Source organism: Salmo salar, chromosome ssa10 (genome assembly GCF_905237065.1).
Source record: "Salmo salar chromosome ssa10, Ssal_v3.1, whole genome shotgun sequence".
NCBI lineage: Eukaryota > Metazoa > Chordata > Actinopteri > Salmoniformes > Salmonidae > Salmo > Salmo salar.
The window spans coordinates 39408502-39428228 of NC_059451.1; the positions used below are offsets into that span (position 1 = coordinate 39408502).

At 43.7% G+C, this 19727-nt stretch overlaps 1 protein-coding gene across 4 annotated transcripts; it reads left to right on the forward strand.

Annotated features, from left to right (window-relative positions):
• The first annotated feature begins 83 nt into the window (after positions 1-83).
• LOC100195912 (elongation factor 1-delta) lies at positions 84-18670 on the forward strand. 4 transcript variants are annotated; one of them, XM_014123239.2, is made up of 10 exons: positions 474-532; positions 1391-1420; positions 3215-4512; positions 8690-8810; positions 8997-9068; positions 17085-17169; positions 17267-17355; positions 17666-17869; positions 18073-18267; positions 18418-18670. In XM_014123239.2, the coding sequence occupies exons 3-10, from the start codon at positions 3215-3217 to the stop codon at positions 18454-18456; spliced, it is 2103 nt and encodes a 700-aa protein (XP_013978714.2). In that variant the 5' UTR covers positions 474-532; positions 1391-1420; the 3' UTR covers positions 18457-18670. The 4 variants fall into 4 exon arrangements, with proteins under 4 accessions (XP_013978719.2, XP_013978718.2, XP_013978714.2 ...); XM_014123245.2 differs by lacking the exon at positions 3215-4512 and having other exon boundaries at positions 518-532; XM_014123244.2 differs by lacking the exons at positions 1391-1420; positions 3215-4512 and having other exon boundaries at positions 84-532.
• Positions 18671-19727: the final 1057 nt, after the last annotated feature.

Here is a 19727-nt window from a genome sequence, read left to right on the forward strand (position 1 = left end):
AAAGTGTGGCCTATCAAGTTACAGATGTTACATACAATTCACCTTCCTTGGGTTTTCTGCATTTTATTTATTTAATTTGAAAACTATCCCACATTTTTTTTATTCCAGACAAATATGAAACAAAAAAAAATCAGTGTGACATGATTTTGAGCGGTCCCAGTCTGAAATCAAGGGACCCCTGCTGGCGGAAGAAATTACGTTTTATTCATCAGTTCCTTATTCTGTCATGTGCAAGCGCAGTGCGTATTGAATGGGAGTATACCAATCCTGGAAAAAACTGATTGAACAAATTAATAAAAGGTAAATTATGACTACACACTGTTCCAGACTTAAATAATATTATAATTCTAAAATATTTTCAGTAGGATATATGTGAATCAACCGTGCAGCAACCGGGCGTTTAAAAAGTAGGGCCCTTGTCCCCCACACCCCTTCGGTTTACGCTTATTCTATTCTCCCTTTCTGTTCTCGGCTCCCAACTGAATAAGCACATCGGGAACACCGGACCCGTTAACTATCAAAATACAGAACAGTAAGTAACTGACAGCTCGCTTTTCCAACCGGGGAATGAACATGTTAGCCGCTAGTCAAATTGTTTGGTGTAAGGGAGAGCTAATGTAAACGGTCAAGAAAATAAATGTTGTGACAGCCATGAGCGTCCAAACCGGGCCCGACCGGCTAAATATGAATATCAACAGAAGCTGCTATTCTCCGACATCAGAAAATACGTAATTTTTCAGAGAATTCATTGCTAATGAAGCTAGACGGGTGGCTATAACGTTTTAGTTTACAAAGGCTTCCATTTGGAAGTGGCACCACCTGCCTCGATGTCTTGAGAGCGACGGAAGATGTCGACATGACGTATGTTATATCAGTGACAGTGAGCCGGTGACGTTAAATTGTTACATTGTAACATGGCCATCAAAGGAATAACACCGCTGTTGATACAATGTTTCAATGTGATTTTTAACACTGTCTCAAATAACAACCTCTTATGCCTATGTCCCCTTGTTATATGCTCTCAAGAATTGGAGAAGTGAGTAGCCTATTACATTAGTCTTTGTCATACGTTTAGTAAAATGTGGTTTAGGTTATTATTATAATAATAATAATTATTAGATTATTAATTGAATGACACAAAAATATAAACGTTTTCTTTGCAATCACGCAGTCTTAAAATAGTCCCCCCAACCAAAGGCACGTTTAGCCAATTCTTGAGGCTGTCACACTTTTATACTTAGGCCTACTGTACACGCCTATGCTGTAGCCTATTCCCAAGGTGTTGATTTTCCTGTAGGCCGGTATGCAGTTTTATAATGTTTGTTTGCTTTGTTCATGGCTCGCGGCGGAATGGATGAAAATAACGTGTTGCGCATTCTAATCACGAAAGTTGTTTGGTCTCACACACTCACCAAGGAAGGTGAGTTACATTCGTTTATTTTTTTTGTATATAGGCCAACTATAAGGTGTTTTACATGCCTATCATGCAGGAAATCATTTTCTTAACGGCCAAACTATCAAGGTGAAATAATTCTAACAATAAAAATAATCTCTAATATATATTGTTAATAGGACTACAGCCAAGTTGTTTCTATTAGTAGTACTAAAAAACGATTGGGGGAAAAACACATCTAGATGGCTATAAGGAAATGTGTTTCCTGTTTCACTATGGTATGAATTATGCATGATTTGCCCGCCATCAAAACCACAGCTTCATCCTGGACTGCTAATAACTCAAGTCTTTGCTGTGGCAGTCTATGTTGTGTAGTCTACTGTATAGAATCTAGGATTCTATGATGTGTACACAGAACATACAGGATTCGTCCCAAATCTCACCCTATTCTCTTTATTACATTTTTACATTTAAGTCATTTAGCAGACGCTCTTATCCAGAGCGACTTACAAAATGGTGCATTCACCTTATGATATCCAGTGGAACAACCACTTTACAATAGTGCATCTAAATATTTTAAGGGGGGGTAGAAGGATTACTTTATCCTATCCTAGGTATTCCTTAAAGAGATGGGGTTTCAGGTGTCTCCGGAAGGTGGTGATTGACTCCGCTGTCCTGGCGTCGTGAGGGAGCTTGGTCCACCATTGGGGTGCCAGAGCAGCGAACAGTTTTGACTGGGCTGAGCGGGAACTGTGCTTCCTCAGAGGTAGGGGGGCCAGCAGGCCAGTGGTGGATGAACGCAGTGCCCTTGTTTGGGTGTAGGGCCTGATCAGAGCCTGAAGGTATGGAGGTGCCGTTCCCTTCACAGCTCCGTAGGCAATCACCATGGTCTTGTAGCGGATGCGAGCTTCAACTGGAAGCCAGTGGAGAGAGCGGAGGAGCGGGGTGACGTGAGAGAACTTGGGAAGGTTGAACACCAGACGGGCTGCGGCGTTCTGGATGAGTTGTATGAGTTGTACTTTATAGTACACTACTTTTGACCAGAGCCTTAATGCATTATAAAGGGAATAGGGTGCCACTTGGGATGCTCAGCATTGTGAGGTTGGTCCTACCTGCATTAGATCTTATCTATCATTCCAGTGCTGTTCCTGTTATCACGCCATTCATTCAACAACACCCCTCACCAAACTTGCTGAGTGATCATATTTTACTTTCTGCCCTTTAAGGTTATGCAGCAACTTTTTCAGTTTGCATGCAGAATATGCATAATTGTATTATTTATTTATTTTGCATTTGCTTGTGATTCAAGTTCTTTAGTTGGCCATGATGGCATCTATTGGTTGCCATATAAAGAATATAAGTGGACCTGAATAGAGGCTGTTTATCCAGAGACATCTACTATTGGCTACCCTCCGACGTATGAGAATTCTAAGAACTCCAGAATATAACATTGGACATGAGGGCTTGTGTTCAGAAGGCATGAAATAGGAGTTAAACTTGTGAAACGGAGGCGCTAGCCTGTACTACTTGGTGAACACTTTGAAGATGTTTTCTCCTGTTTGTGCTCTTCGAACACAACCGGTGAAGTGAACATCATTCAGTTCATCATTCATCCGACCTTGGTCTGCTGGATCTGGCTCTTTGTCTGTTCTTCTTCTTTCTCTTCCTGCATGCCTCAATGCATTCTGGGATTGATCCATTACAAAGCAAAAATGGCAGAGTCCAATGGATGAATTTATATGTCTCTCTAAACTTCTCTCCTCTGTGTCACTAACCCTCTAGCCTGTCCCTCTCTCCCTTTTTCTCTGCTTCGGATCAAAGATGCTGTCTCAGTGGAAACCCCCGTGTTCAGCAATGGATCAGTCTGTTCCTGATCTCCCTCCCAACCGCTGCCAGGTGGACTGTACCAATGAGGTGGCAGTAGAGGGGGGTCAGAGGAACAGGGGTGGTATCTCTTTGTCCTCCCCAGAGAGCAGCAGCGTGAATGGAGACGGCAACCGGAAACGCAGTGGGAAGAGCCGTCGCCGTCGGAAACGCTCTGCTCAACCCGACAACCACCCTACATTCATTGCCGTGGAGATGCATCCGCCTCCACCACCTGGCCAGGGGGACAGTAGCCACGCCCCTGTCCCTGACTCCCCCAGCATGGTCCTGCTCGGCATGCGGTCTGAGTGTGAATCTGTGTGGTTTGACCGCGGTGTGTATGAGCAGGCTGAGAGTCTGTATCAGTGCTGGTTGGCACGCTCTGCCAACGGGGCGAAGACACGGCCAAGCAGCTCACCCTCGCCCTCTGCCCTGGCTGCTGACAACCACCCCACCTCCCCTCAACCCTCACCCCCTGCCCCGAACCATCCAATCACCCCTCCAACCATAGTAGCTGAAGAGCGTTGTGTTTTTGCAGAGCCCCTGCAGCCAGCAGCCCCAGACTTCCCGGCCCTCCCCGCAAACAGCGCCGCCACACCAGACGAGGGGTACCTGTCCCTGGCCCAGACCCCGCAGGCGGCCTCCCCACTGACCTCGGCCCAGGCCCCTGGTCAGCTGATGAATGGGCTGCCCTGTCTCCCCATGGAGCTGCTGAGGCACGTGTGGCTGCAGAAGCCTCTTTACGACCGGGCCGAGGCGGCCTTCTACCAGAGCCTCTACGGCAACAACCGCTTTCATACCTGCAACAACCTGGTTGGTGGAGCCTCCACCTCACGTACCAACCCTAACGCTCACTCAACCTCCAGGGGTATTGGCGACCACCCACAGAGTCTTATGGAAGAGGAGGAAGTTTTAGAAGAAGCACCTATGGTCTCACAGGGGAAGGCCGAAGTCTATCACTCTCTGCGCACCATTCAGGAGGAGGAGGAGCCTGCTGACGTCACAGATGAGGAAGGTGTGACCATGTCAGTGGGAGGAGTCTGTTACTTCCTTCATCCGGACAGTGAGAGGGTGTGGCTAGACCGGGGTCGCTACGAGGATGCAGAGAGACGTTTCTACGGTTATCACCAGAATGTACCTGTGGAGTCAACAGTAGCCAACAGAGAGGAGGGGGCTCTTGGGGAAGAAGATACTGCGGCGTTTGCAACGTCATCGCCAGCATTCCCGGTCGCATGCAACGGCCCTCTGAGGGACAAGTATGACCCATTCCAGGAGTCTTGACCTCCACAAACAAAACCAGCTTCATTTGACGATCTCCTTTTCATTGCCTTTTGATTTCTTTAACTTGTTTTCTGTGTTTTTATTTGCTCATTTGTCACTTTTTTTTTTGCTTTACTCTTTTCATTTTTGACTTGCATGATTATTTATTTTACTCAATGTTGGTGGTCATCAAAGATTTATCCCAGGGGCGCAACTTTGGTTTTAGAAGTGTGTGTGGGGGGGGGGGACATAAATAAGAATAGAATGTTTCTAAACACTTCTAAATGAATGTGGATGCTACTATGATTATGGATAATTCTGAATAAATCAGGAATAATGATGAGTGAGAGTTATAGAAACACATATCATACCCACCACACAAATGCTAACCTCCTCTGTTATTGTAATGGTTAGCATGTCTTAGGGGTATGATACATTTGTGCATCTGTAACTTTCTGACACGTCATTATTCACAATTCATTCAGGATTATCTGTAATCTTGGTAGCATCCACATTAATGTAGAAGTGCTTGAAAGCATTTGTTTTTATTTACAATAAAAGTGACTCAAATGACACAATACATTATTTACCATTCATTTCTATTGGGCACAAAATCTGAAACACAACCAAAACAAACAGAAAATGCATCATACAAATTTGTAGAGTCACAAGCTTGATATAGTCATTGAACTCTATGAATGTGAGACCAAATGTGGGGGGGAAACTATGTACAACAAGTGTTGTAATTTCTAAATGGTTCACGACCCTTCCAATTATAGGCAATGCATTTCTTAGCCACTATGAATGCTAGGTTACACAGTTTCTTCTGATAAGTCTCCAGTGTCAACATTTCCAAGCAAACAAAAACAGGAAGAATCTGTAGATATGCTGAGATAAAAGAACATACTCTTTGCCAGTCTTCACAAGAACATAATATATTGAAATATGTCCCCTTTTGTGTTTTACATCTCCAGCAGAGGAATTCAATTTCTGAGTGCATGATATTCAGTTACCCTGGGATATAGTACGTTTTATGGATGGTCTTAAATGGCAATAATTTATGTCTGAGATTATATGAACATGACTGGGCATTTAAACATCTGTATCCATTCATCAGTAGTGTCTCCCAGGTCTTCCTCACATTTTTGTTTAACATGTTTTGTGTCATCTGGAAAAGCCTCTATCAACCCTTAATACAGTTTGGAAATCAACTTTAGAGGTTTTTCAGCTTGCCTTAAAATAGTTGTCTTTGCAGCTTCAGGCTTGTCCAGTGTTTGCTGCACATAGAGAATAAAGTGTTGCATCTGGAAAAGTTCACCTCAGCGCTGTCAGACCGGTCTTCCCTGGTTGCTGAGACCCCTGTCACCATCTGATCCTGCTAAGACATGATGAGCATAGTGTTGTGTACTGACTGTGCATCATGACAGTAAAGCCTGTAGAGCTGTGTATACAGTGTCAGTGTGAAAAGTAGGGAATTGGCTAGGGAAACTGGCAGATGAATAATGTTATTGCCATACTGACTGTGATTGGCGCAAAAATAATATCTAACGTTAGCCAACTTTTGACTAGCTGTAATGGTACATCAACAGGTGAAAACAAGCCAAGTTAATTTACTTCTGTTGAAACAGGACAAAACTTAGGCTACAAAACATTTCCATACACACAACAGCTGTTAGATACTACAGTGCCTTGCAAAAATATTCATCCCCCTTGACGTTTTTCCTATTTTGTTGCGTTACAACCTGTAATTTAAATAGATTTTTATTTGGATTTCATGTAATGGACACACAAAATAGTCCAAATTGGTGAAGTGAAAGGGAAAAAATAACTTGTTTCAACAAATTAAAAACGAAAAAGTGGTGCTTGCATATGTATTCACCCCCTTTGCTATGAAGCCACTAAATAAGATCTGGTGCAACCAATTGCCTTCAGAAGTCACATAATTAGTTAGATTGCACACAGGTGGAATTTAAGTGTCACATGATCTCAGTGTGTGTGTGTATATATATATATATATATATATATATATACACATACCTGTTCTGAAAGGCCTCAGTGTCTGCAACACCACTAAGCAAGTGGCACCACCAAGCAAGCGGCACCATGAGGACCAAGGAGCTCTCCAAACAGGTCAGGGACAAAGTTGTGGAGAAGTACAGATCAGTCTTGGGTTATAAAAAAATATCTGAAACTTTGAACATCCCACGAAGCGCCATTAAATCCATTATAAAAAAAATGGAAAGAATATGGCATCACAACAAACCTGCCAAGAGAGGGCCGGCCACCAAAACTCACAGACCAGGCAAGGAGGGCATTCATCAGAGAGGCAACAAAGAGACCAAAGATAACCTTGAAGGAACTGCAAAGCTCCACAGTGGAAATTGGAGTATCTGTCCATAGGACCACTTTAAGCTGTACAGAGCTGGGCTTTACGGAAGAGTGGCCAGATTAAAAAAGCCATTGCTTAAATAAAAAATAAGCAAACACATCTGGTATTTGCTAAAAGGCATGTGGGAGACTCCCCAAACATATGGAAGAAGGTACTCTGGTCAGATGAGACTAAAATTTAGCTTTTTGGCCATCAACGCCTTCCCTGTGGCTCAGTTGGTAGAGCATGGTGTGTGCAACGCCAGGGTTGTGGGTTTGATTCCCACGGGGGGCCAGTACAAAAAAAGAAAAAAAGAAAAAATGCATGAAATGAAAATTAAATGTATGTATTCACTACTGTAAGTCGCTCTGGATAAGAGCGTCTGCTAAATTACTAAAATGTAAACGTAATAAAAAAAAATGCTGTATCTGATGTAAACCCTTCACGCTGAGAACACCATCCCCACAGTGAAGCATGGTGGTGGCAGCATCATGCTGTGGGGATGTTTTTCATCGGCAGGCACTGGGAAACTGGTCAGAATTGAAGGAATGATGGATAGTGCTAAATACAGGGAAATTCTTGAGGGAAACCTGTTTCAGTCTTCCAGAGATTTGAGACTGGGATGGAGGTTCACCTTCCAGCAGGACAATGACCCTAAGCATACTGCTAAAGCAACACTTGAGTGGTTTAAGGGGAAACATTTAAATGTCTTGGAATGGCCTAGTCAAAGCCCAGACCTCAATCCAGTTGAGAATCTGTGGTATGACTTAGATTGCTGTACACCAGCGGAACCCATCCAACTTGAAGGAGCTGGAGCTGTTTTGCCTTGAAGAATGGGCAAAAATCCCAGTGGCTAGATGTGCCAAGCTTACAGACATACCCCAAGAGACTTGCAGCTGTAATTACTGCAAAAAAGTCTCTCTACAAAGTATTGACTTTGGGTGGGGGGTGAATAGTTATGCACCGCTAAGTCTTTTTTTTTTTGTCTTATTTGTTTGTTTCACAAAAAAAAAATGTTTACATCTTCAAAGTGGTAGGCATGTTGTGTAAATCAAGTGATACAAACCCCTAAAAAATCTAATTTAATTCCAGGTTGTAAGGCAACAAAATAGGAAAAATGCCAGAGGGGTGAATACTTTCGCAAGCCACTACCTGACAGATGGCTTGAGTTGAATTGGCTGTGGTAGCTACTAGCTAGCTTACGTCAGTTCATTCACTCCAGACAGATCTTAAGTCAAGATGGAATGAAACATTAGCTAACGTTACATGTCAGTTACACTACTATCTCAGCACTGGGAAAATAATTATTTGTTAGGTCAAACAGCACTTACTTTGCCAGCTACATCAATCAAATAAAGAGTAGCAAGTTTCTGCTCTGCTCTGCTTGCTTTTACAACTCCCAGAGAAAAAGCACACCACACACAGACAACAGCTGCCTCTGTTCGCATGCTCTGTGGTGTCTGCACAGTCCTAAATCCAGCCGTCTGAAACCACCAAACAGCCTACCTGACTGCTCTGAGGCATCTGCATGGTCCTAAAGCACAACGATGCTGCTTTTTGTATCACAATCCAATGATAAACTGGGGGGACAAATATGCAGTGCCCAGTGAAAGTCGTGCCCCTAATTTATCTTACTTCTAAGGATGGGCGGGGGGGGGTTGTCTGTAGTGGGACACAGATTGTTAAAACAGAGGGATACAAACAGTCTAATGGACTCACTGAATTACTAAACATTAGATCCCTTTCTCCTTCTCCCTCTTCTGTCCCTCTCTCTTCTCATATCTGCTTCCTCTCCCTCTCTGTAGCACCATGAGTGCAGCAGTAGACTACCTAGCTCAGGAGAAGATCTGGTTTGATAAACTTCGCTACGATGAGGCAGAGAGACATTTCTACGAACGCATGAATGGCACCTCACACCCAGCACAAGTAAGTTGTTTCTCTCTCTCTGTGTGTGTGTGAGAATTGTCTCTTCCTCAAACATGTCTCCACCTCTCTGGTGTGTGTGTGTGTGTGTGTGTGTGTGTGTGTGTGTGTGTGTGTGTGTGTGTGTGTGTGTGTGTGTGTGTGTGTGTACATCAGTGTTTGACCTGGTCCCTGTACTTTACCCTATAGGAGCTGGGAGCCAACAGCATCCTGCAGGACATAGCCCGGGCCAGAGAAAACATCCAGAAGTCCCTAGCAGGAGTGAGTGTAATATAATACACATCTGAGCCTTCATACACCCCATCTGCTTTAAAGCTGCAGTGAAAGTAAGATCATCACCTTTTAATATACAGTACTGTGCAAAGGTTTTAGGCAGGTATGTAAAAATGTTGGAAAGTAAGAATGCTTTCAAAAATAGACATGTTAATATATTATATTTAGCAATGAACTAAATGCAAAGTGAGTGAACAGAAGAAAAATCTCAATCAAATCCATATTTGGTGTGACCAACCTTTGCCTTCAAAACAGCATCAATTCTTGTACAGTGAGGGAAAAAAGTATTTGATCCCCTGCTGATTTTGTACGTTCGCCCACTGACAAAGAAATGATCAGTCTATAATTTTAATGGTAGGTTTATTTGAACAGTGAGAGACAGAATAGCAACAAACAAATCCAGAAAAACGCATGTCAAAAATGTTATCAAATTATTAGCATTTTAATGAGGGAAATAAGTATTTGACCCCTCTGCAAAACACGACTTAGTACTTGGTGGCAAAACCCTTGTTGGCAATCACAGAGGTCAGACGTTTCTTGTAGTTGGCCACCAGGTTTGCACACATCTCAGGAGGGATTTTGTCCCACTCCTCTTTGCAGATCTTCTCCAAGTCATTAAGGTTTCGAGGCTGACGTCTGGCAACTCGAACCTTCAGCTCCCTCCACAGATTTTCTATGGGATTAAGGTCTGGAGACTGGCTAGGCCACTCCAGGACCTTAATGTGCTTCTTCTTGAGCCACTCCTTTGTTGCCTTAGCCGTGTGTTTTGGGTCATTGTCATGCTGGAATACCCATCCACGACCCATTTTCAATGCCCTGGCCATGTACCCTTGATTTGAGGGTACATGGCCCCGTCCATCGTCCCTTTGATGCGGTGAAGTTGTCCTGTCCCCTTAGCAGAAAAACACGCCCAAAGCATAATGTTTCCACCTCCATGTTTGACGTGGGGATGATGTTCTTGGGGTCACAGGCAGCATTCCTCCTCCTCCAAACACGGCGAGTTGAGTTGATGCCAAAGAGCTCCATTTTGGTCTCATCTGACCACAACACTTTCACCCAGTTGTCCTCTGAATCATTCAGATGTTCATTGGCAAACTTCAGACGGGCATGTATATGTGCTTTCTTGAGCAGGGGGACCTTGCGGGCACTGCAGGATTTCAGTCCTTCACGGCGTAATGTGTTACCAATTGTTTTCTTGGTGACTATGGTCCCAGCTGATTCCTCACCATTCTCATGATCATTGCAACTCCACGAGGTGAGATCTTGCATGGAGCCCCAGGCCGAGGGAGATTGACAGTTCTTTTGTGTTTCTTCTATTTGCGAATAATCGCACCAACTGTTGTCACCTTCTCACCAAGCTGCTTGGCGATGGTCTTGTAGCCCATTCCAGCCTTGTGTAGGTCTACAATCTTTTCCCTGAGAGCCTTGGAGAGCTATCCTTGGAGAGCTCTTTGGTCTTGGCCATGGTGGAGAGTTTGGAATCTGATTAATTGATTGCTTCTGTGGACAGGTGTCATTTATACAGGTAACAAGCTGAGATTAGGAGCACTCCCTTTAAGAGTGTGCTCCTAATCTCAGCTCGTTACCTGTATAAAAGACACCTGGGAGCCAGAAATCTTTCTGATTGAGAGGGGGTCAAATACTTATTTCCTTCATTAAATGCAAATCAATTTATAACATTTTTGACATGCGTTTTTCTGGATATTTTTGTTGTTATTCTGTCTCTCACTGTTCAAATAAACCTACCATTAAAATGATAGACTTATCATTTCTTTGTCAGTGGGCAAACGTACAAAATCAGCAGGGGATCAAATACTTTTACTGTCAAAAGTCATACACCATGGCAAGACTGAGCACAGCAACAAGACACAAGGTAGTTATATTGCATCAGCAAGGTCTCTCCCTGGCAGAAATTTCAAGACAGACAGGGGTTTCCAGATGTGCTGTCCAAGCTCTTTTGAAGAAGCACAAAGAAACGGGCAACGTTGAGGACCCCCACTGCGTAGTGGTCGGCCAAGGGAAACTTACTGCAGCAGATGAAAGACATATCAAGCTTACTTCTCTTCGCAATCGGAAGATGTCCAGCAGTACCATCAGCTCAGAATTGGCAGAAAACAGTGGGAACCTGTTATACCCATCTACTGTCCGGAGAAATCTGGTCAGACTTGCGGCCAAAAAGCCATACCTCCGACGTGGAAACAAGGCCAAGCGACTCAACTGTGCACGAAAACACAGGAACTGGGGTGCAGCAAAATGGCAGCAGGTGCTCTGGACTGAAATATTTGAAATATTTGGCTGTTGCAGAAGGTAGTTTGTTTGCCGAAGGGCTGATAGCGGTACATGAATGAGTGTCTGCAGGCAACAGTGAAGCATGGTGGAGGTTCTTTGCAAGTTTGGGGCTGCATTTCTGCAAATGGAGTTGGGGATTTGGTCAGAATTAATGGTCTCCTCAATTCTGAGAAGTACAGGCAGATACTTATCTGTCATGCAATACCATCAGGGAGGCATCTGATTGGCCCCAAATGTATTCTGCAGCATGACAACGACCCCAAACATAGAGCGAAAGTCATTAAGAATTATCTTCAGTGTAAAAGGAGTCCTGGAAGTGATAGTACGGCCCCCACAGAGCCCTGATCTCAACATCATCGAGTCTGTCTGTCTGGGATTACACGAAGAGAGAGGAGCACCTGAGGCTGCCTAGATCCACAGAAGAACTGTGGTTAGTTCTCCAAGATGTTTGGGCCAATCTACCTGCCGAGTTCCTTCAAAAACTGTGTGCAAGTGTACCTAGAAGAAATGATGCTGTTTTGAAGGCAAAGGGTGGTCACACCAAATATTGGTTTGATGTAGATTTTTCTTCCGTTCACTCACTTTGCAATTTGTTAATTGATAAATATAAACTATTAATGTCTATTTTTGAAAGCATTCTTACTTTACAGCATCTTTTCACACCTGCCTAAAACGGTTGCATGGTACTGTAGATCATCTTTTGTAGTGTGTTACCTGGTCCAAGACCCCACCCACACACATGACCAATGTATGTGGACACCTGCTCGTTGAACATCTCATTCCAAAATCATGGGCATTAATATGGAGTTGGTCCCGTCTTTGCTGGCTGTTATAACAGTCTCCACTCTTCTAGGAAGGCTTTCCACTAGATGTTGAAACATTGCTGCTGGGACTTGCTTCCAGTCAACCACCAGAGCATTAGTGAGGTCGGGCACTGATGTTGGGCGATTAGGCCTGGCTCGCAGTCAACGTTCCAATTCATCCCAAAGGTGTTTGATAGGGTTGAGGTCAGGACTCTGTGCAGGCCAGTCAAGTTCTTACATCCAAATCTCAACAAACCATTTCTGTATGGATCTCGCTTTGTGCACGGGGGCATTGTCATGCTGAAACAGGAAAGTGCCTTCCCTAAACTGTTGCCACAAAGTTGGAAGCACAGAATCATCTAGAATGTCATTGTATGCTGTAGCATTAAGATTTCCCTTCACTGGAACTAAGGGGCCTAACCCGAACCATGAAAATAAAAAAAATAAAAAAACCCAGACCATTATTCCTCCTCCACCAAACGTTACAGTTCAAACCAAATTGTATTTGCCACATGCGCCGAATACAACAGGTGTAGACTTTACTGTAAAATTCTTACATATAAGCCCTTAACCAACAATGCAGTTCAAGAAATAGTTAAGAAAATATTTACTAAATGAAGTGTAAAATAAAAACCAACAAAGTTGGCACTATGCATTGGGGCACGTAGCGTTCTCCTGGCATCCGCCAAACCCAGATACGTCCATCAGACTGCCAGATGAAGCGTGATTCATCACTCCAGAGAATGCGTTTCCACTGCTCCAGAGTCCAATGGCAGTGAGTTTTACCCCACTTCAGCTGACACTTGGCATTGCACATGGTGATCTTTGGCTTGTGTGCTGCTGCTTGGCCATGGTAACCCATTTCATGAAGCTCCCAACGAACAGTTGTTTCAGAGGTAGTTTGGAACTCTGTAGTGAGTGTTGTAACCGAGGACAGACTATTTTTCTAAAACGGTCCTGTTCTGTGAGCTTGAGTGGCCTACCACTTTGCGGCTGAGCCATTGTTGCTCCTAGACATTTCCACTTCACAATAAAAGCCCTTATACTTGACCGGGGCAGCTCTAGCAGGGCAGAAATGTGAAGAACTGACTTGTTGGAAGGGTGGCTGGCATCCTATGACGGTGCCACGTTGAAAGTCACTGAGCTCTTCAGTAAGGCCATTCTACTGCTAATGTGTGTCTATTGAGATTGCATGGCTGTGCTCTATTTTATACACCTGTCACCCAACGGTTTTGGCTGAAATAGCCAATAATATATATTACACACACAGAACCAGTCAGAAGTTTGGACAACTACTCGTTCAAGGGTTTGTATTTGTACTATTTTCTACATTGTAGAATACCAGTGAAGACATCAAAACTATGAAATAACACATGGAATCATGTAGTAACCAAAAAACTGTTAAACAAATCAAAATATATTTGAGATTCTTCAAAGATTCTTCACCCTTTGCCTCGATGACAGCTTTGCACACTCTGCATTCTCTCAACCAGCTTCATGAGGTAGTCACCTGGAATGCATTTCAATTAACAGGTGTGCCTTGTTAAGTTAATTTGTGGAATTTTTTTCCTTAATGCGTTTGAGCCAATTAGTTGTGTTGTGACAAGGTAGGGGTGGTATACAGAAGATGGCCTTATTTGGTAAAAGACCAAGTCCATATTATGGCAAGAACAGCTCAAATAAGCAAAGAGAAACGACAGTCCATCATTACTTTAAGACATGAAGGTCAGTCAATACGGAAAATGTCAAGAACCTTGAAAGTTTCTTCAAGTGCAGTCGCAAAAACCATCAAGCGCTATGATGAAACTGGCTCTCATGAGGACTGCCACAGGGAAGGAAGACCCAGAGTTACCTCTGCTGCAGAGGATAAGTTCATTAGAGTTAACTGCACCTCAGATTGTAGCCCAAATTAATGGTTCACAGAGTTCAAGTAACAGACACATCTCAACATCAACTGTTCAGAGGAGACTGCGTGAATCAGGCCTTCATGGTCAAATTGCTGCAAAGAAACCACTACTAGGAAGAAGAGACTTGCTTGGGCCAAGAAATGCAAGCAATGGAAATATGTCCCTTTCTGAGTCCAAATTTCAGATTTTTGGTTCCAACCACTGTCTTTGTGAGATGCAGAGTAGGTGAACAGATGATCTCCGTGTATGTGGTTCCCACCTTGAAACATATGTGTTATTAAATAGTTTTGATGTACATTTACATTTTAGTAGACTTACAGTAGTGAATGCATACATTTCATTTCATACATTTTTTATTTTTTTTTCTGTGCTGGCCCCCCGTGGGAATCGAACCCACAACCCTGGCATTGCAATCACCATGCTCTACCAACTGAGCTACAGGGAAGGATGTCTTCACTATCATTCTACAATGTAGAAAATAAAGAAAATTCCTTGAATGAGTAGGTGTGTTCAGACTTTTGACTGTGTGTGTGTGTGTGTGTGTGTGGGGGGGAGATATCTTTACTGAACTGGCCATATCTGACCACCCAGCTAAGACTGTTTCACAGCAACATTCTGTTTTGACTGCAGCTAAGTTGTGTTTATGTTGACCCTGAGCTACTGACAAGAACCTTGAATACCCTGGGTTGTATTCATTAGTGCATGCAATGTAAATAGTTTTGCAATGAAAACAAGTCTCTTATTGGACAAGTTAAGGTAATCGTGCCCCATTTCAGTTGGTTTTCTTCCTTTTGGTTTCTAGTGAACACAACCCAGGCCTATCACTTGCACTTAGAGAACAAACAGGTGTGTTTTTGATTTTCATGCTCTGGTTTAGCTAACATGAAATCCAAAAGTGTGATTTCATGAGCCATCTAAAGTGTTTTTGTCTGTGGTTCATTTCAGTCCTAGCCATTCCTGCATGTTTGAGTAGCATGTTGTGGCTCATAACACTGGTTTAAGCCTCAGGGGTGTGTGTGGGTTTATGCAGGTATAACCTGCTGAAGCAAGATATCTGTTTGTATGATTTCTTGCGTGACTGACTTAACCTTTCATTCCTCTGCCAGTTCCCCCGTAGACCAGTCCTGGGTATACCTCTGCCTGAACCCTCGTGTACACCAGTCTTGGGTATACCTCTGCCCGAACCCTCCTGTAGACCAGTCCTGGGTATACCTCTGCCCGAACCCTCCTGTAGGCCAGTCCTGGGTATACCTCTGCCCGAACCCTCCTGTAGACCAGTCCTGGGTATACCTCTGCCCGAACCCTCTTGTAGGCCAGTCCTGGGTATACCTCTGCCCGAACCCTCCTGTAGACCAGTCCTGGGTATACCTCTGCCCGAACCCTCTTGTAGGCCAGTCCTGGGTATACCTCTGCCTGAACCCTCCTGTAGACCAGTCCTGGGTATACCTCTGCCCGAACCCTCCTGTAGGCCAGTCCTGGGTATACCTCTGCCCGAACCCTCCTGTAGGCCAGTCCTGGGTATACCTCTGCCCGAACCCTCCTGTAGGCCAGTCCTGGGTATACCTCTGCCCGAACCCTCCTGTAGGCCAGTCCTGGGTATACCTCTGCCCGAACCCTCCTGTAGGCCAGTCCTGGGTATACCTCTGCCTGATTCCTCCTGTAGCTCTGTTTCCTTTCAACCACTGTCCTCTCAGCACCTTCAACTTCATTCAGCTCTCTCCTTCCTTCCTTCCTTCCTTCCTTCCTTCCTTCCTTCCTTCCCTCCCTCCCAACCCTACAGCTGAAGAATTCACTGTTACCTAGCAGAGACTCTGGTCAACCCCAGAACCACTATCCTGTAAGTGTCCCACCCTGTGTGACAGTAGCTAGCTACCCCTTACTGAGAGCAATGTGTCACACACAACACACACACACAGACAAACCCTTTTTCTGGTCAGCCACCCTGACCCTCCTTTCACCCCTATCCACTTTATTCTCCCTGTATAATGGACATGCTTTTCTCTGTCTGTCCATTTCCATGGTCTTCCCTGTCCACCCTCCTCTGGGGTGTTGCTAAGATGGACGTGTGTGTATTTATTATATATATTTTTTTAGGAGTTGTGATTGGTCAGTGTCAGACCTCTTATGTTTGGACCCTTCTCTGTAGAATGTTAGAAGGGTCTACTGAAAGCTCCTCTGATCATCACCAAAACCATAGACTCGGGATGGGCAATGTTAATTGGATATCCGAACGTTTGTATTCTAACACTTGTGAGCGTATTCATTTGTCCCCAAAACTTTTAGGCCAATGAAAAAGCTAAAAATAATGAAGAAGCTTTATCTAGAAGTCTTTTCAAGCTCATTTTCTATCTTGTGGGCTATGGGTTGAGTTTTACATGAAAATACATTTTACTATCATGGTGCTTTTAGCCCTCCAGTCAGCCCTGACAATGGTATGCTGTTTTCCCCACTTCAATTGGTGATTTACCCTACAGGCACGCACCAACGGAGGTTCCACAAGACCTTACACAGATCAATGCAAAACACTCACCAGAACTTTTAGTGAAAACTGAATCAGTTCCATGATGGTGAACATCATCCTAGGGCTAGGCTAACGGCATCAGTTAAAGAAAAGTCTGAAAACAGCACACTGTCTGCTTTTGTGGCATTTTCTGTCTTTCTAATTGGTCGAGTAGTTTTTTTAAATTTTAAATGTTAACTATCTGGGTATCCAAATGTTGTTTTATATTATTCGAATAGTTAAAAAATTACCAATGCCCATCCTTTCTACACTCTTTCTTCCTGAGTGGGAGGAGCATTGCATCAGCTGTAATTGTAGCTGTCATTCATTGTCTATTCTCTCTCTGCCAACAGCTGTATTTATTTATGAACACAACATGTGACAGATCTGTTGTTTACCCTATTGTCTTCGATTTAACTGATCATGTTACCTGGGTTTGGCCAGTAGAGGTTGCTGGTGATCTGCTGAAAGTGACATATTGACTTACGTGTGTGTTTGTGTTCAGAGTGCAGCTAATGGGACAGGAGATCAAGGGGAACTGGTCACACAGATCAAGATCCTGGAACTAGAGAACCACAGTCTGCGCCAAGGTGTGTGTGTGGCATCTGTGTATCTTACTCAGAGGTGCTTGTATGCTTCCTTCCATGTGATCTATCTGACTCTCTTTCCCGTGTGTGTCTCTGTCAGTGGTGGAGGACCTGCGGTCAGCTCTGTCTAAGTTGGAGTGTCGGGTATCGGTCCTGGAGAAATCCCCATCGCCAGCCCCCTGTACAAATGTAAGTCCCTCTCACGCTGGTCCTGTGTGGCTGAGTTAGGAAGAGCATGGCGCTAGCAAAAACAAGGTCGTGGGTTCATTTTCCGCAAGGATCACATACATGTAATCAATCACTAATTTTAGTGTAAATTGCTTTGGATAGAAGCATATGCTTAGTGGCCATTGTCTTCCGACAGATGGCATCATTCTAAGGAGACGAGTAGCTATGGACTATTATTAGTGCAGACTGAGTCATTGTACTTTCTGGCAGGACACAATGTTAACTGGCATATATTTTTCTCATATTATTGGTGTGCTCCTCTCCTCCTCAGGCCACATCCGTCCAGCTGAAGACGACCAGTGCTCCAGTTGAGGAGGAGGATGATGATGATGATATGGACCTGTTTGGCAGTGATGATGAGGAGGATGCGGAGGCCGAGCGAATCAAAGAGCAGAGGCTGAAAGAGTACGCAGAGAAGAAGGCCAAGAAACCCACCCTCATCGCAAAGTCTTCTATCCTATTAGATGTCAAGCCTGTACGTCACAGTCCCCACCCACTCTTCCTAATGCTCTCTCCATCAGTAGACAATATTTTATAAATATTTACGATGGAATATTTGTTCCAGTGTGTTTTCATGACATTCAAATCTTTCTTCATGTCTTCCGGTTATGTTATTCCCCCTTGCCTCCCTCCCCTCTCTCTCCACCTTCCCCTCTTTGCTCTCCCTTTTGCTCTCAGTGGGATGATGAAACAGACATGGCTAAGCTGGAGGAGTGTGTGAGGTCTGTTGTTGCTGACGGTCTGCTGTGGGGTCAGTCTAAGCTGGTTCCAGTGGGTTATGGTATCAGGAAGCTACAGATCCAGTGTGTTGTTGAGGACAACAAGGTGGGGACAGACCTGCTAGAGGAGGAGATCACCAAGTTTGAAGACTACGTGAGTACAGGCATGATTCACACACACACACACCTTTGACAATATACTATGCTGTATGTCCTTGTACGGTTATCTTACCCAAATGAGAGACAGTTGGAAACTGTTGTGTAGTTTATCTTGATCAATGTTCTCTATTCTCTTGTTCTGCAGGTCCAGAGTGTCGATGTAGCAGCTTTCAACAAGATTTGATTCCACCCTCTTCCTCGTCATTGGGCCCGTCCCACATGGCACCCTATTCTCTATAACATGCATTACTTTTGACCAGAAATCTATAGGCCCTGGTCAAAAGTAGTGCACTATATAGGGAATAGTGTCATTTGGTTACTTGGTCATGTTTCCTGTCCATTCATTGCTGCTGTTTGTGTCACATGGTTAATAATAAAGAGATTTTGGTGCACTTGAACTCCTCTCTTGTCTCTCTCTCTGGGTATTCACACATGTAAGGGTTGGGAACCACTGTAAATGACCATTTATTGTAAACTTCATGGACAAAGTTTGGTTTGTCTTGTGTTAATAAAAGGGTCAAATCCATCCCTAGATGAGGTAGCAGCAAGATACATTGGAGTGTACAAAACATTAGGAATACTTGCTCTGTTATGACAGACTAGCCAGGCGAATATAGATGAAAGGTGTGGTCCCTTTATTGATGTCACCTGTGAAATCAAATTCAATCTGTGTAGATGAAGGGGAAGAGACAGGTTAAAGAAGGATTTTTAAGACCATTGAGATGGATTGTGTATGTGACCCATTCAGAGGTTGTATGGGCAAGACAAAAGATTGAAGTGCTTTTGAACGGGGTATGGTAGTATGTCGTGGGAATTCAGTACTGAGAGAGATTTGGTCATTTCTTCAAACAATCATCTTTATTTAATATCGATTTAATTATTGCAATAATGAGGCTGGCCAGGTGCACCGGTTTGCTTTTCAAGAACTGCAACGCTGCTGAGTTTTTCAAGCTCAGTTTCCCATGTGTATCAAGAATGGTCCACCACCCAAAGGACAACTTGACACAACTGTGTGAAGCATTGGAGTCAACATGGCCCAGCATCCCTGTGGAACTCTCATTTGCCCCCCAAATTGTTTTTGCTTTGTCAGTAAGGGGTATTGTGTGTAGATTGAGGGAATAAAACAATTTAATCCATTTTAGAATAAGGCTGTAGCATAACAAAATGTGGAAAAAGTAAAGGGGTCTGAATACTTTCTGAATGCACTGGAAAATAACATCTTACTGCAGAAAAGTGGACTGCAGAGAGACAGCCATTTTATATATCTTGTATTGTAATTTGCACAGTACTATGTATTAGACCTAGATATTGTGTGTATGTACTGATATGTAGGCTGTGTGAGACATTTTAAATGTATGTATTTCAGTCCTTGACTAATAATGTTCTGTACTATGCAATATGTCATGTTTCATGTGGACTAATGTGGATCCAAATAAATACCAAATACCAAATCTT

Excerpts from the sequence above, each read along its gene's own strand:
- LOC100195912 (XM_014123239.2), top strand. The coding sequence starts at position 3,215 with ATGCTGTCTCAGTGGAAACCCCCGTGTTCAGCAATGGATCAGTCTGTT. Across the intron at positions 17,170-17,266 it reads GAACCACAGTCTGCGCCAAG|TGGTGGAGGACCTGCGGTCA; the intron begins GTGTGTGTGTGG and ends TGTCTCTGTCAG. Across the intron at positions 18,268-18,417 it reads TCACCAAGTTTGAAGACTAC|GTCCAGAGTGTCGATGTAGC; the intron begins GTGAGTACAGGC and ends CTTGTTCTGCAG.